This window comes from Polypterus senegalus, chromosome 2 (genome assembly GCF_016835505.1).
Source record: "Polypterus senegalus isolate Bchr_013 chromosome 2, ASM1683550v1, whole genome shotgun sequence".
In the NCBI taxonomy this organism is placed as follows: domain Eukaryota; kingdom Metazoa; phylum Chordata; class Cladistia; order Polypteriformes; family Polypteridae; genus Polypterus; species Polypterus senegalus.
The window spans coordinates 180,615,451-180,629,857 of record NC_053155.1 but is presented as its reverse complement, the minus strand read 5'-3'; the positions used below and the strand labels follow the sequence as shown (position 1 = coordinate 180,629,857).

The following is a 14,407-nucleotide window of genomic DNA, read 5'->3' as shown; positions in this document are numbered from 1 at the left end:
TCATTGCATCTCTATAGATTTTTCTCCCAAGTTCTCCAGTTTTATTCCTATGTTATAACGATATCAGTTTTAGGTTAATTAATGACACTGTAGTATCTACATTGTAGAGGGTTTTAGTATTTTAACACAAGTCTAAATATTGTTTTTGAGAAAAGGGGTTTGCATTTTACATATTTATTTTAAGAGAATTCTTACACATGTCAAATTTGATTGTGCCATAGCCAAGTAACGCTGGCTTTGCAGGAGGATTACATTTCTTCATTAATCATTTCTATTAGAATTGTAAGATTTGGACTAGTAGTACTAGGGTGTTATACCATGTTAGCCATTATGGATGTGGTGATTACATCTTGCCCGAGTTGCCTTAAAAGCTTGCATATTGTAATCTTTCTAGTTAGCCAATAAAATGTGTAATTTTGCTTAACTTCTCACCACTAAGATTTGAACTGTAAACTTGTCCACATTTCTGTTAGTTATACATAAGCCAATTATTGAGTGTGAGTTTGGAACCTAACTATACACCAATCAGAGAAATATACTCTTGGGTATCCTTTTCCTTCTCCTCTACACTTAAACTAAATTACTTTTTAAAACCTTTTGCTTGTTGTTCAACACTGCAATGTCAAATCCTCAATGCCAGTGGCTTTATTGATAATGGACTGATTTCCTCTGTTTCAGGAGTACACAGTTGTATTTAGGTTATCCTTGGCTCTAATAAAATTTCAGTACTTTTTTTGACACAGTTTAGCAAACCTTAACATTTGCGTTCCTAAATAAGTACATCTATCCAGAAGAGTATTCTTGTACCTCAATAATCAATCAATCAATCAATCAACATTTATTTATATAGCACATATTCATACAAAAAAATGTAGCTCAAAGTGCTTTACAAAATGAATAGAGTAATAGAAGACACAATAAAAGATAAACATAAGTCAACATTAATTAACATAGAATAAGAGTAAGGTCCGATGGCCAGGGTGGACAGAAAAAACAAAAAAACTCCAAAGCTGGAGAAAAAATAAAATCTGTAGGGGTTCCAGACCAAGAGACCGCCCAGTCCCCTCTGGGCATTCTACCTAACATAAATCATCATATTTTCATGGAAGGACCTGATGATGATGGTCACGTAGACTTCTGGCTTTCAGTCCATCATTGTTGGAGCATCATGATGCTTTGAGTAGGTGGTGGTGGCGCAGGCCGCCACCACAAAAAAACCGGAAAAGAAACAGAAGAGAGAGTAGGGGTCAGTAACGGATTTTAGAGCCACCATGAATAGTTATTATGAAGAATTGAACATACAGAGTATCAGGATTATGTTAAAGTGAAGTTATAAAAAGGCCATGTTAAAGTAATGTGTTTTCAGCAGTGTTTTAAATTGCTCTACTGTATTTGCCTGGCGAATTCCTATCGGCAGGCTATTCCAGATTTTAGGTGCATAGCAGCAGAAGGCCGCCTCACCACTTCTTTTAAGTTTACCTTTTGGAATTATAAGGAGACACTCATTTGAAGATCTAAGGTTACGATTTGGAATATAACGTGTCAGGCATTCCGATATATAAGATGGAGCGAGATTATTTAAGGCTTTATAAACCATAAGCAGTATTTTAAAGTCAATCCTGAATGACACAGGCAACCAGTGTAGTGACATCAAAACTGGAGAAATGTGTTCGGATTTTCTTTTCCCAGTTAGGATTCTAGCAGCTGCATTCTGCACTCGTTGCAAATGATTTATGTCTTTTTTGGGTAGTCCTGAGAGGAGTGAATAATCTGCTCTTTAAAATTCAAACCACTACAATAGTTCATTTTTTTTTTTAACTTATGAGTTCATTGAACTATAATAATGTAGAAAATAGTCTTATTCCAATTAATGAGTGATCAAGTATACGCCATTATCTTTATATGAAATTAGCTACTGTGGCTGTTCGTTAGTCTGTCTAGGATTTAAATTCGCCTGTGGCTCGCAAACCGTTTGACCTATTGATATGAAATTTGGTACACATACTGTATATTATGTGACGTCTACTATCCACATTCAGGGTGAAGATTGACCTCCAAGGTTATTCCTTTTTTTATTTTATTGTAGAATCAACTCTCAGCAGCGACCAGCAGGGCGGCCGTGCAGCACATGTGTACGGGCACCGTTCTCATCCCTATCACCTTCACCATCACTTCCCCTACCTCTTCATATCTTAAATCATTCTTGAAGCAAATTGTATACTTAGGTGCCAGTTTATGTGAAAAATTAAGGAAAATGTAGTAAGTAAATGCAACACAAACACTGACTTAATCAGTTTTAATGCAAAAAGATGCAGACGAAAGAAGAGAAGAAGCAGGCTGCTAGGGTGGAGAAATGAAGAGCAGCAAGCGCATCAGTCTCAGAGCAAACGAATGCTAAACGTACAGAGAAAGAGTATGAAAACTATGAATGCTCAGGTCAAGTGTATTCACTGCACGTTATTCTGCAGTGCACCATTACTGGTTCTTGTATAATTTATTTTGTCTTGGCACTAAAGATGATACTTGGTGATACATTTTTGTATAATAATAATCTGGACAGATTTTAGGGGTTATTGAGGTTAAAGGAATACTCCACCAAGAGGGATGACTTTTTAATGTTTTACTAACCCCACATAGTTTGTAGTGATGACTGAGAAAACTTTCTAATGTCATATTTTCATGCAGAACAAGAGAAAAAAGTTTATGTTATAACAGACTGTAATGGCAACCTGTTGTGTCCAACAAGAGTTAATGAGGTGGGCTGAGCTAAGAAATCCAACTTCCTCATATGTTTTAGGATTTTAGCTTGCCTGCATTGTATACAGTAGGTATTCAGGGCTTGAAATTCAGCACTGGATTGTATCCTGTACAAAGTTAGTAATTCTTACAAATTCTAGTTTTTATGCACAAGTTTCCAGCACACACAGGTATTTAGTAGGGATGCATGATAATAACGGATTTATATCTGTATTGGCAGATAATGGCTTAAAATAATTTTATCGGCATCGAACCGATGACAAAATTGGACTGATAATTCAAAACGATATTGATGTTCTGGATGTGCCAGTTGTTTAGCTGACGCTGGGCTACTGTGTGAAAATGTCTGCGGTGTGGAAGTTTTTCAAAGTGAGTCAGAGTGACATAAAATATACCATTTGCAACACTTGTTCAACTAATGTTCTGCGCAGCGGGACCAAAGTACGAAATTTCAATACCACCAACGTAGTTACACACTTGAAGACACGCCATCCTGACAAATATACAGAATTCCTCAGAGCAAAAGAGGAGAATCCTGCGCCACCACACACAAAATCAAAAACTACAGTTGCTCAACGTGTTTATCAAATTTCTTTGATTTTTCAAGTAACTGATCAAGATAACCCTAAAGCTCAAACAATTACTGCAAAGGTGATGGAATTTATTGCTCTGGACCATCAGCCATTTTCTGTAGAAGGCTGCATCTCAAGCCCTGTTACCAGATACCCAGTCGCCGCTATTTTTCTGACATAGCGCTTCCAGAGTTGCATAAGATTGTGGAAAGTCATGTGCACAATCTCCTTGCTGAAGATGTCACAGCCATAAGCTTTGCCACTGATATATGGACATCTGATACGAGTGCTATTAGTATGCTTAGTTTAACTGCTCAGTGGATTGACCGCAAGTTTGAATTGCAGAAAGCAATCTTGCTCGCCCAAGAATGCCCTGGATCACACACGGGTGTTTCACTCTCTGTGGCGTTTAAAATAATGTTTGAAACATGGAAAATACCCAAAGAGGATGTTAAGTAGTATTACGAGACAATGCACGCAACGTTGCAAAGGTTATGGAGGAATGCGGGATCCCAAGTTTGTCATGTATGACTCATACTTTACAGCTTGCTGTGAATGACGGCGTACTATCCTAGCGCAGCGTCTCGGATACAATAGCGATCTGCAGAAAAACAGTCGGTCACTTTAAGCATTCACAATTACCCATCTCGCGTTTCAAAACTATACAAACTGAACTTGGTATGTAGCCGAAAGTGCTTCAACAAAACGTTTCGACTAGATGGAACAGCACATTCTATATGCTGCAAAGCTTGCTGGAGCAGAAAAGAGCCATTGGGGCCTATGCCTCCTATTTTGAGCTACCTGCAACTCTAACGGCTATTCAGTGGGGTTTGATCGAGAACATAATCACACTCCTTGCTCTATTTGAACAACTGACCAAAGAAATTTGCCAGTCTGAAGATTTGGCTTCTCAGTTAATGCTTTAAAATGACTTTTGACTAAAAGCGCTCATACTGACTTCGGAGTCAAAACCAGTAAAAGCGCTCCCTTGGAGGCTGTAAACAATCGTTTCATTGAGATTTACGCAGAACCCATGTACTGTGTTGCCACTATTGTAGACCTGAGATACAAAGACCGTTATTTCGATGCAGATGTAAAATCACTAGCACTCGAAGTGTTGCAAGGTCAGATGGAACTTGCATCGAACAAAATACAAACGAGTGAATCACAGATATTTTGTCTATAGCAGAAAGGGACAAGATAAATGACGAGGTGGCATGCATATCTTCGAAATGTGCAACGAAATTCTTGAAAGAACACATTGATGCCTTGGAAAACAGCCAAATCTTGGAAAAAAATCTTGGAAGGCAAGAAAGAAAAACAGCAATCGAATGTAAAAGAGTGGTTGTTGGTTTTACTTCACACTAACTTTGGCTTCATGTTACTTAAGACGTGCTGGACACTATTGTGGTATTTTACAGATCTGTTTTTGCACGTAACTTTTTAGGATCAGCCTATACGTGTTTCTGAATTGTTAACCTATATTGTTATTAGTCATTAGTTAAACCATGGGTGTCGAACTCCAGGCCTGGAGGGCCACAGTGGCTGCAGGTTTTCATTCTAACCCTTTTCCTAATCAGTGTCCAGTTTTCACTGCTAATTACCTTCTTTCCCCTCTATTTTAATAGCCCTGTTTTTAATGATTAAGTCTTCTGAATTGATTCTTTTCTTCATTAAATGACAGCTAAACAGAAATGAGATGTGAAACAAGGCAACAAATGACCAGCTAAATTGAGGCTTCAAATTCCAACTAATTTCACTTCAACCAAAAAACCCGTTATTCAATTCCATGTCTTGTTGCTGCTCTCATTCTGTCACAGCAGACATTTCCAAAACTGTTGCTATTCTATTATTTTCTTGGTGATCTGAGAGATCAGCCTTACTGAGACCTTCACTTTTCTTTATTTTCAGTTATTGTGTGATGGGCACAGATGAGCTGGTCATGTGGTGGCTTGTTTTTTTTCTCATTATTGTTTGACTGCTAATTAAGGAAAAAAACAACTAAGGGGGCTGAGTCAAGCTAATTAAAACTAAAGCAAAAGAAGTTAATTAGCAGCAAAAACTGGTCACTAATTAAGAAAATGGTTAGAATGAAAACCTGCAGCCACTGCGGCCCTCCAGGACCGGAGTTCGACACCCCTGAGTTAACCAGTTAGCATCTTCTGTGTTAAACACGCTCATTTTAAAGATCGCTAGTTTTCATTAAGCAACTGAGCCAACTATAGCCTATGCTTCTTTGCTTCATAATTTTGTCCGATGTGTGTTAACTAAATCATTTCGTAAATAAACACTTAAACTCATTTTACATTTTTTTTTGTTACTTTGGAAAATGCTGGCTGCTAAATAATTGATTATAATACACAAAATACTTAAGACCACCACAAAGTAACATTTAATACATTTGTTTCATTTGTAAAACACGTAAAGGGTCACAATGCTGCAGTTTATTTACTGTAAAAAATAGACACAGGAATATAAGGTCCTCTGGCCTCTAGAAAAAAAATTAAAAAATGATTGCATTTGCTTTGAGCAATCACTGACAATTTTGTTTGTTTTTCTTTTGAACATTGTCGTTAGAAAGTGCCAGTGCAGTGTGTGCCTTAATTCTCTTTGCGTTGCTTTTTGTGGGAGAGCCAATCACATTTATGGAAGCCACTGTTTTCACCTGAGTCTCTTAAGCAGTAATAAGCAACTTGTAAGCAGATCATGATCTACAGTGAAAAGCAAAAATATTAATAATAAAATGTTTCAAAGAACAGCAAATACAATACAGACATGCATTCAATTCAAATGCTGTATACTTATTTTTATTGTAAGGACTCTAATCTTAATCTGACAGCCCTGGTAAAAGCCAAACTGCAGATATATCTTTTAGATATGAAAGATGACACAGAATATAATGCTGTATATGTATGCATGCTACTTGGCAGGTGCAGGGATTTCTTTCTGATGCACCAATCCCGAGGAATGAAAATCCACTGAAATACTGGAATAACAACTGGAGTCGGTATTGCCAAAGTAGCACACAATTTCCTGTCAGCCCCATGTACTAGCGTGGACAGTGAGAGATTATTCAGTTTGGCTTCTAATGTGATCAATGAAAAGAGAAACAGAATTTCCTGTGACAAGGCAGAGATGCTGTTGTTCGTTAAGAAAAACCTCCTTATCATGCTTAAAAAATAGAAAGGAATGATAAGCCTTCAGAAAAAAGTTATTTATTTCTTTACTGTTGTACGTTTTTCTGTTTTATAAAATTATACTGTAGATTGATTAGATTTAGTCCATCAAAAAGAAAGAAAAAAAGTATTATGTATTATTTAATACTGCAGACTGTTAAACAAAGGATCAGATAGCCAGCCACAATTGTATTGCTTATTTCATTGTAATTGTACATTTTACCTTTTTTTTTTTTTCAGTTTTCATTTTTTCGATTATTGTTGAATTTGTTGTATTTGTTCCATCAAAAAGAAAGAGAAAAGTGTTATTTAAAGCAAAAACCTGCAAAACTGTTTCCCATGTAAACAACAGGTAGCCAGCCAAATGTGGCACATATCATTTGTTTTTAAAGATTGAATGTGGTGTGCAAAATTATTATACAAATAAATGATCACCTTGTCTGTAATTCTTGTCCAGACAGATCAAGTCTCATTTTTCTCTGTATCTTACAAATATGTATATCAGCATCGGCATGTAAGTACATAGACATTATCAGATATCGGCATCGGCCTAAAATTCCCATATCGGTGCATCCCTATTTATTTGGTAAACACACTTTCTTGTTATAAGAACAGTCAATGTCATTTTTTTCAATCACTGTTTTATAATTATGCCAAATGTATTACTTGGGAATTGATTTTTTTCATTGTTTATGTTTTATAGGGTCAAATTCATTAGGATGTCAGCTTCCTGTTGCCATTGCTCTTAACTGGAAGGTGCACAGTTAGAATACTGCAGTCAGCTGTTCAGTGGAGTTGCTTAAGTTTGTAGCATAAGTCAAGGGCACAGAGCTAATCGTGCCCTTTGTTTAAAATGAGTTTCATAAGAAACTCAACTTTGTTAAATTTAAGGCTAAAAACATGCTGAAGTATATTATTCTAATCCACTAATACAGAAATTTAGGAAACTTATTTGGATTGTTTAGTGAATTTGTATTCAGGTTCATTCTTTACTTGATAAAAAGACAGCTGCCAATTCGGGAGTGTGTTCAGAAATTTAAGGAAGCAGACACTCATCAGTTGCAAAATTTCATGTCAAATCATTATACTTTTAGACCTTGTCAGTTTTTAACAAAATTTGGAATGCTAATATGGTCATAGAGTCTTTCATCAATATTTAGGGAGAGTTAAGCTAACATAGTTTGAACTTATTGTGGGAGGGATTATGATTTTGATCGGCTATATCTCACTAAATATAAGTTGCACAGAAATGGTTCTCGTATCGTTTTAAAGCTCTTTTCCAGCTCTATATTTTATGTGAATACTATGCTATCCCCAAAATGAAAAAGGACTATGTTTTGAATGATTATAATATTAAATTGAATACTGAAAAAATCTATATTTTATAAATGGTCAAATTTTACTAAAGCTATCTTATAATGTCATGAACATCTCCAGAAAATTTGTTTTTTGGTTTTTGAGTCGTTGCTGAGATATCATTACTTGTAGTTGACATGACATTTTTTTCATAGCAGCCATATTAAATTTTGATTCAGTGTTTGAATTTACATTGTGACAATGCAACGTATACCTGTCCATGAATGAATATCGTTTCTTTCTCTCTAATAAATAAACCGACTTTTTCGAATGTTTGTCCCTGTGATTTGTTAATTGTCACAGCAAAAGCTATTCTAATGGAAAACTGTAAATGTTTTAATACAAATGGCATATCAAGATCTCCTTTGGTGTCTAATGTAATCCGTGGAAGATGTACCACATTACCTTTCCTGTCACCTGTTATAATGTTACATGTCATTGCTGTGTAACCAATCGACAGTTTTCTCGTTCACTTGTTTGACTTCATTGTTTCTTGGTGCTAGGATTGCCAGTGTACTCATTTATTCTGTTGATAACCCTTCAGGATGAAATTCATCAATAAGATTTTGACGTAAGTCTTCTTTTATTGGGAAATTAAAGTGAGTAAAACATAAATATTTATAAGAGCTGAGAGCTCAGAAACTGTGTCTGACAAAAGCATTCATACAAGTTGAGAGGAGGGCGGGACTTGACAAAAGTTTTGTCTCAAGATTTTCTTTTATAATAGACAGACATAGCCAGTCAAAGTCATAAACCCATCCAATAAGTTCAATCTTTGTTAGTTTAAATCTCCCTTAATACTGATCCATGACACATGCAATTTCAGTTCCAAGTTTCGTTAAAATGTGTAATGATTTGATATGAAATTACCCAGTTCTTTAAAATGTTTTTTATTGGAGTGAGTGCTTTTAAGCCTGAATCTGAGAAGTACAAGTCCTTGACTTACAGAAACGGACAACAAACAATGTTCAGGGATATCTTTAGCATTATAAAAAATGCCTTTTGAAGGTTGGCACCTCTCTAACTCTGACAAGAAATACAATCAAACAGAAAACTGAGGAATTTGTAGGATGCCTTTCTTAATGATTTCACTTTTCAATCTTTTGCAGTCTTCTAGAAAAGTTGTTTGGTTTTGGCAACAGTTCATGATAATCTGAATGCAACAATGTTTACTGGCAAACTAATAATAGTTATTTTCATTTTCAAATCCTCTTACTCCAATTCAGAAGAAGAAAAAAAAAAACAGAGGCACAAGGAGAATATGCAAACTACACACAAATAATAAGGTGTTAGATTTGAACATAATTGGCTGGATCAGTAAAGTGGCAGTGCTAATCAGTCTGCACTACTCCGCCATGTAAGCTTATAATTTGTTGATTATATTTTAACTGAATATCTGAAGTTTCTTAAATTAATAGTGTTCACACTTTTAACCTTAAGTTGACTGCTCTATTGTTTTAAAACTGCAAATAATATAGTCTTAACAAGAAAGTAGGGTACGGGGTAAAAACAAAAAAAAACCCACTTATTTTTCAGTTTATTTTACTCTTCTGATTTAATATTTCCTTGGAAAACCTGTTTTTGGCCAAAACATGAATGGATATCTATACATACAAAGTTAAAGAATTCAAATAACAGAAATAGCACATTATTTGAATGACTATCTGCTAACTGTATCTACTATTTTAAAGAATTTCAAGCCCTCGTATTTAGTAGGAAAATCACTTCACCTGCAGTCAATCTGTAGCTAATGAATGCTAGGGTGACTTTAAAAGAGATTGTCAGTTTTTTTTAAGTAGGTATTTTTTTAGCAGCATATAGTTTTTTGGTTCTTTTTAATTAATCAAAACATTGTTCCTCAGAATTGGCACAGAGTCACCGTATGTTTCCAGTTGTTTGGAGGGAACTTTCTGTACTGCATCTGTTTTAATAAGAATTTACTTGAAGCAAGGAATATAACTTCTGGCTTTGACAGTACAAATTTTAATTCAAAGTAGATTCCTGGAAACTGAATTTAAATGGTCAACCTTTCTGTTCTTTTTCTGTAGTAGGAATTTCACATTCTTTTTTTAAGTTTTGTATGGGAATGTTTCACACTCTGCAAACCTTTATGTGCACTTTGTATCATCTTCCACATTGTTTAAGTGCAGTATAAGAGTGGTAAACACAGACATTGTTTAAGTGCAGTATAAGAGTGGTAAACACAGAATGATATACATTAATAGCAACCAGTTTATTGTGTTAGTTTATTAAAGTAGTAATCTGTTCCTTTGTTGAAGTAATTACATATCTGTAATGTTCATTTGCTTAAAGATGATTTCTACCATTTAAGGTATCAAAAATGGTTAATCAACTAGAGTGAACACACTATCAGTAGAGAAAGTTAATATGATTTGGATTAGAGGGAATGTAGTTGGTGATTTTGAATTTACAGTTTTTATACAGTCTTTGGAAAAAAAGTAACGTCATGATTCCAGTCTTATCCTGAAAAACACATTCTTTTATGAGAAATTTTATTTTGGGTTTTACTGTGGTAATAGAAATTGAAAAAGCTTTAACTCATTTTAAATTACTCGCTTTCATCCACATATGTAGGATATGATTGTGTCTTTTTTTTTTTTTTTATGTGCACCTTTTCTACTATTAACTATAACACACTTGTAAATTTTACTGTAAGTTTCTGAGTACAAAAGACAGCAAGGGAAAAAAAGGATATTCTTTTTCCAGTTGATAAAATATTAAATGTACACCTTAATACATAAGAAAATAAGTTCTTGTGTACTTGGATTGAAATATTAAGCTTTTGTGTTGTGTGTTTTTTATTATAATATTTCTTTAAAAAATATAATAATCTAATGAGTTGCACAAAGTTCCATGCCCTTTTTATTAAAATGTATCAATAAGGAATAGTTTTATTTAATACATAAGTTTAATAGAGTACTGTATTGTTGGAATACTGTATAGTTTTTAAAGCATTATACAGTGGTGTGAAAAACTATTTGCCCCCTTCCTGATTTCTTATTCTTTTGCATGTTTGTCACACAAAATGTTTCTGATCATCAAACACATTTTAGTCAAATACAACACAAGTAAACACAAAATGCAGTTTTTAAATGATGGTTTTATTATTTAGGAGAAAAAATCCAAACCTACATGGCCCTGTGTGAAAAGTAATTGCCCCTTGTTAAAAATAACCTAACTGTGGTGTATCACACCTGAGTTCAATTTCCGTAGCCACCCCAGGCCTGATTACTGCCACACCTGTGTCAATCAAGAAATCACTTAAATAGGAGCTGCCTGACACACAGAAGTAGACCAAAAGCACCTCAAAAGCTAGACATCATGCCAAGATCCAAAGAAATTCAGGAACAAATGAGAACAGAAGTAATTGAGATCTATCAGTCTGGTAAAGGTTATAAAGCCATTTCTAAAGCCTTGGGACTCCAGCGAACCACAGTGAGAGCCATTATCCACAAATGGCAAAAACATGGAACAGTGGTGAACCTTCCCAGGAGTGCTCGGCCGATCAAAATTACCATTTTTCGAGAGGGCACCATTAAAAGGTCACCTGAAGAACACACAGTTGCAAATCAGATCAGGACAGTTTTGTTGTGTTGGCTCACTTTGCACATGATTATTGTTTGATTGCTGATTAAGGAAAAATGCAATAATTTGTCCTAAGTACTAAAAACTGATCATCGAACACATTTAACCATTAGTCAAACATAACACAAGTAAACACAAAATGCAGTTTTTAAATGATGGTTTTATTAAGGTCAGTGTTCACGACTCCACCATAAGAAAGAGACTGGGCAAAACGGCCTGCATGGCAGATTTCCAAGACACAAACCACTGTTAAGCAAAAGAACATTAGGGCTCGTCTCAATTTTGCTAAGAAACATCTCAATGATTACCAAGACTTTTGGGAAAATACCTTGTGGACTGATGAGACAAAAGTTGAACTTTTTGGAAGGCAAATATCCCGTTACATCTGGCGTAAAAGGAACACAGCATTTCAGAAAAAGAACATCATACCAACAGTAAAATATGGTGGTGGTAGTGTGATGGTCTGGGGTTGTTTACTGGTTCAGGACCTGGAAGGCTTGCTGTGATAGATGGAACCATGAATTCTACTGTCTACCAAAAATCCTGAAGGAGAATGTCCGCCATCTGTTCGTCAACTCAAGCTGAAGCGATCTTGGGTGCTGCAACAGGACAAAGACCCAAAACACACCAGCAAATCCACCTCTGAATGGCTGAAGAAAAACAAAATGAAGACTTTGGAGTGGCCTAGTCAAAGTCCTGACCTGAATCCAATTGAGATGCTATGGCATGACCTTAAAAAGGCAGTTCATGCTAGAAAACCCTCAAATAAAGCTGAATTACAACAATTCTGCAAAGATGAGTGGGCCAAAATTCCTCCAGAGCTGTAAAAGACTTATTGCAAGTTATCGCAGACGCTAGATTGCAGTTATTGCTGCTTAAGGGTGGCCCAACCAGTTATTAGGTTCAGGGGGTAATTACTTTTTCACACAGGGCAATGTAGGTTTGGATTTTTTTCTCCCTAAATAATAAAACCATCATTTAAAAACTGCATTTTGTGTTTACTTGTGTTATATTTGACTAATGGTTAAATGTGTTTGATGATCAGAAACATTTTGTGTGACAAACATGCAAAAGAATAAGAAATCAGGAAGGGGGCAAATAGTTTTTCACACCACTGTAGTTTTGAAATTAAATTTTTAAAATTACATTATTTAAAAAATGGTTAATTTCACAGGTTTGAAATCTGAAAATAAAACAAACCCAAGTTTACTTTCTTATTCTTTAGATATAATAAAAGAACAGAACAGAGAGCTAAGAGGAACACAGAGGCAAATTGCAAGAGATCGAGCTTCACTGGAGAAACAGGAGAAGCAAATGGTATGTTGAATACACTGTACTTAACTACCTTAAGGATGCAGATAAAGTGTACTGTATATTGTGTTGTAATATTGTATGTTATTGTATGTAGTATCTATGTTATTTTGCAGAAATTATTATAGACTGTTGGACAAGCTAATAGAACCAGAGACTGTTCAAAGGTTATGTTTGTTCTCAAATCGCTCTGTAATGTTCATTTGCTTAAAGATGATTTCTACCATTTAAGGTATCAAAAATGGTTAATCAACTAGAGTGAACACACTATCAGTAGAGAAAGTTAATATGATTTGGATTAGAGGGAATGTAGTTGGTGATTTTGAATTTACAGTTTTTATACAGTCTTTGGAAAAAAAGTAACGTCATGATTCCAGTCTTATCCTGAAAAACACATTCTTTTATGAGAAATTTTATTTTGGGTTTTACTGTGGTAATAGAAATTGAAAAAGCTTTAACTCATTTTAAATTACTCGCTTTCATCCACATATGTAGGATATGATTGTGTCTTTTTTTTTTTTTTGTATGTGCACCTTTTCTACTATTAACTATAACACACTTGTAAATTTTACTGTAAGTTTCTGAGTACAAAAGACAGCAAGGGAAAAAAAGGATATTCTTTTTCCAGTTGATAAAATATTAAATGTACACCTTAATACATAAGAAAATAAGTTCTTGTGTACTTGGATTGAAATATTAAGCTTTTGTGTTGTGTGTTTTTTATTATAATATTTCTTTAAAAAATATAATAATCTAATGAGTTGCACAAAGTTCCATGCCCTTTTTATTAAAATGTATCAATAAGGAATAGTTTTATTTAATACATAAGTTTAATAGAGTACTGTATTGTTGGAATACTGTATAGTTTTTAAAGCATTATACAGTGGTGTGAAAAACTATTTGCCCCCTTCCTGATTTCTTATTCTTTTGCATGTTTGTCACACAAAATGTTTCTGATCATCAAACACATTTGTGTTTGCGTCTTGGAAATCTGCCATGCAGGCCGTTTTTGCCCAGTCTCTTTCTTATGGTGGAGTCGTGAACACTGACCTTAATTGAGGCAAGTGAGGCCTGCAGTTCTTTAGACGTTGTCCTGGGGTCTTTTGTGACCTCTCGGATGAGTCGTCTCTGCGCTCTTGGGGTAATTTTGGTCGGCCGGCCACTCCTGGGAAGGTTCACCACTGTTCCATGTTTTTGCCACTTGTGGATAATGGCTCTCACTGTGGTTCGCTGGAGTCCCAAAGCTTTAGAAATGGCTTTATAACCTTTACCAGACTGATAGATCTCAATTACTTCTGTTCTCATTTGTTCCTGAATTTCTTTGGATCTTGACATGATGTCTAGCTTTTGAGGTGCTTTTGGTCTACTTCTCTGTGTCAGGCAGCTCCTATTTAAGTGATTTCTTGATTGAAACAGGTGTGGCAGTAATCAGGCCTGGGGTGGCTTCGGAAATTGAACTCCGGTGTAATACACCACAGTTAGGTTATTTTTTAACTAGGGGGCAATACTTTTTCACACAGGGCCATGTAGGTTTGGATTTTTTTTCTCCCTAAATAATAAAAACCATCATTTAAAAACTGCGTTTTGTGTTATATTTGACTAATGGTTAAATGTGTTTGATGATCAGAA

At 35.1% G+C, this 14,407-nt stretch overlaps 1 protein-coding gene across 1 annotated transcript in view; it reads left to right on the top strand.

The window, feature by feature from the left end:
• Positions 1 to 14,407, top strand: part of chmp2ba (charged multivesicular body protein 2Ba) — an 88,011-nt gene that overhangs the window by 17,808 nt on the left and 55,796 nt on the right. The window contains exon 2 of the mRNA XM_039744984.1: positions 12,693 to 12,784. Within this exon, the coding sequence (XP_039600918.1) occupies positions 12,693 to 12,784 (92 nt within the window). The remainder of the gene's footprint in view (positions 1 to 12,692; positions 12,785 to 14,407) is intronic.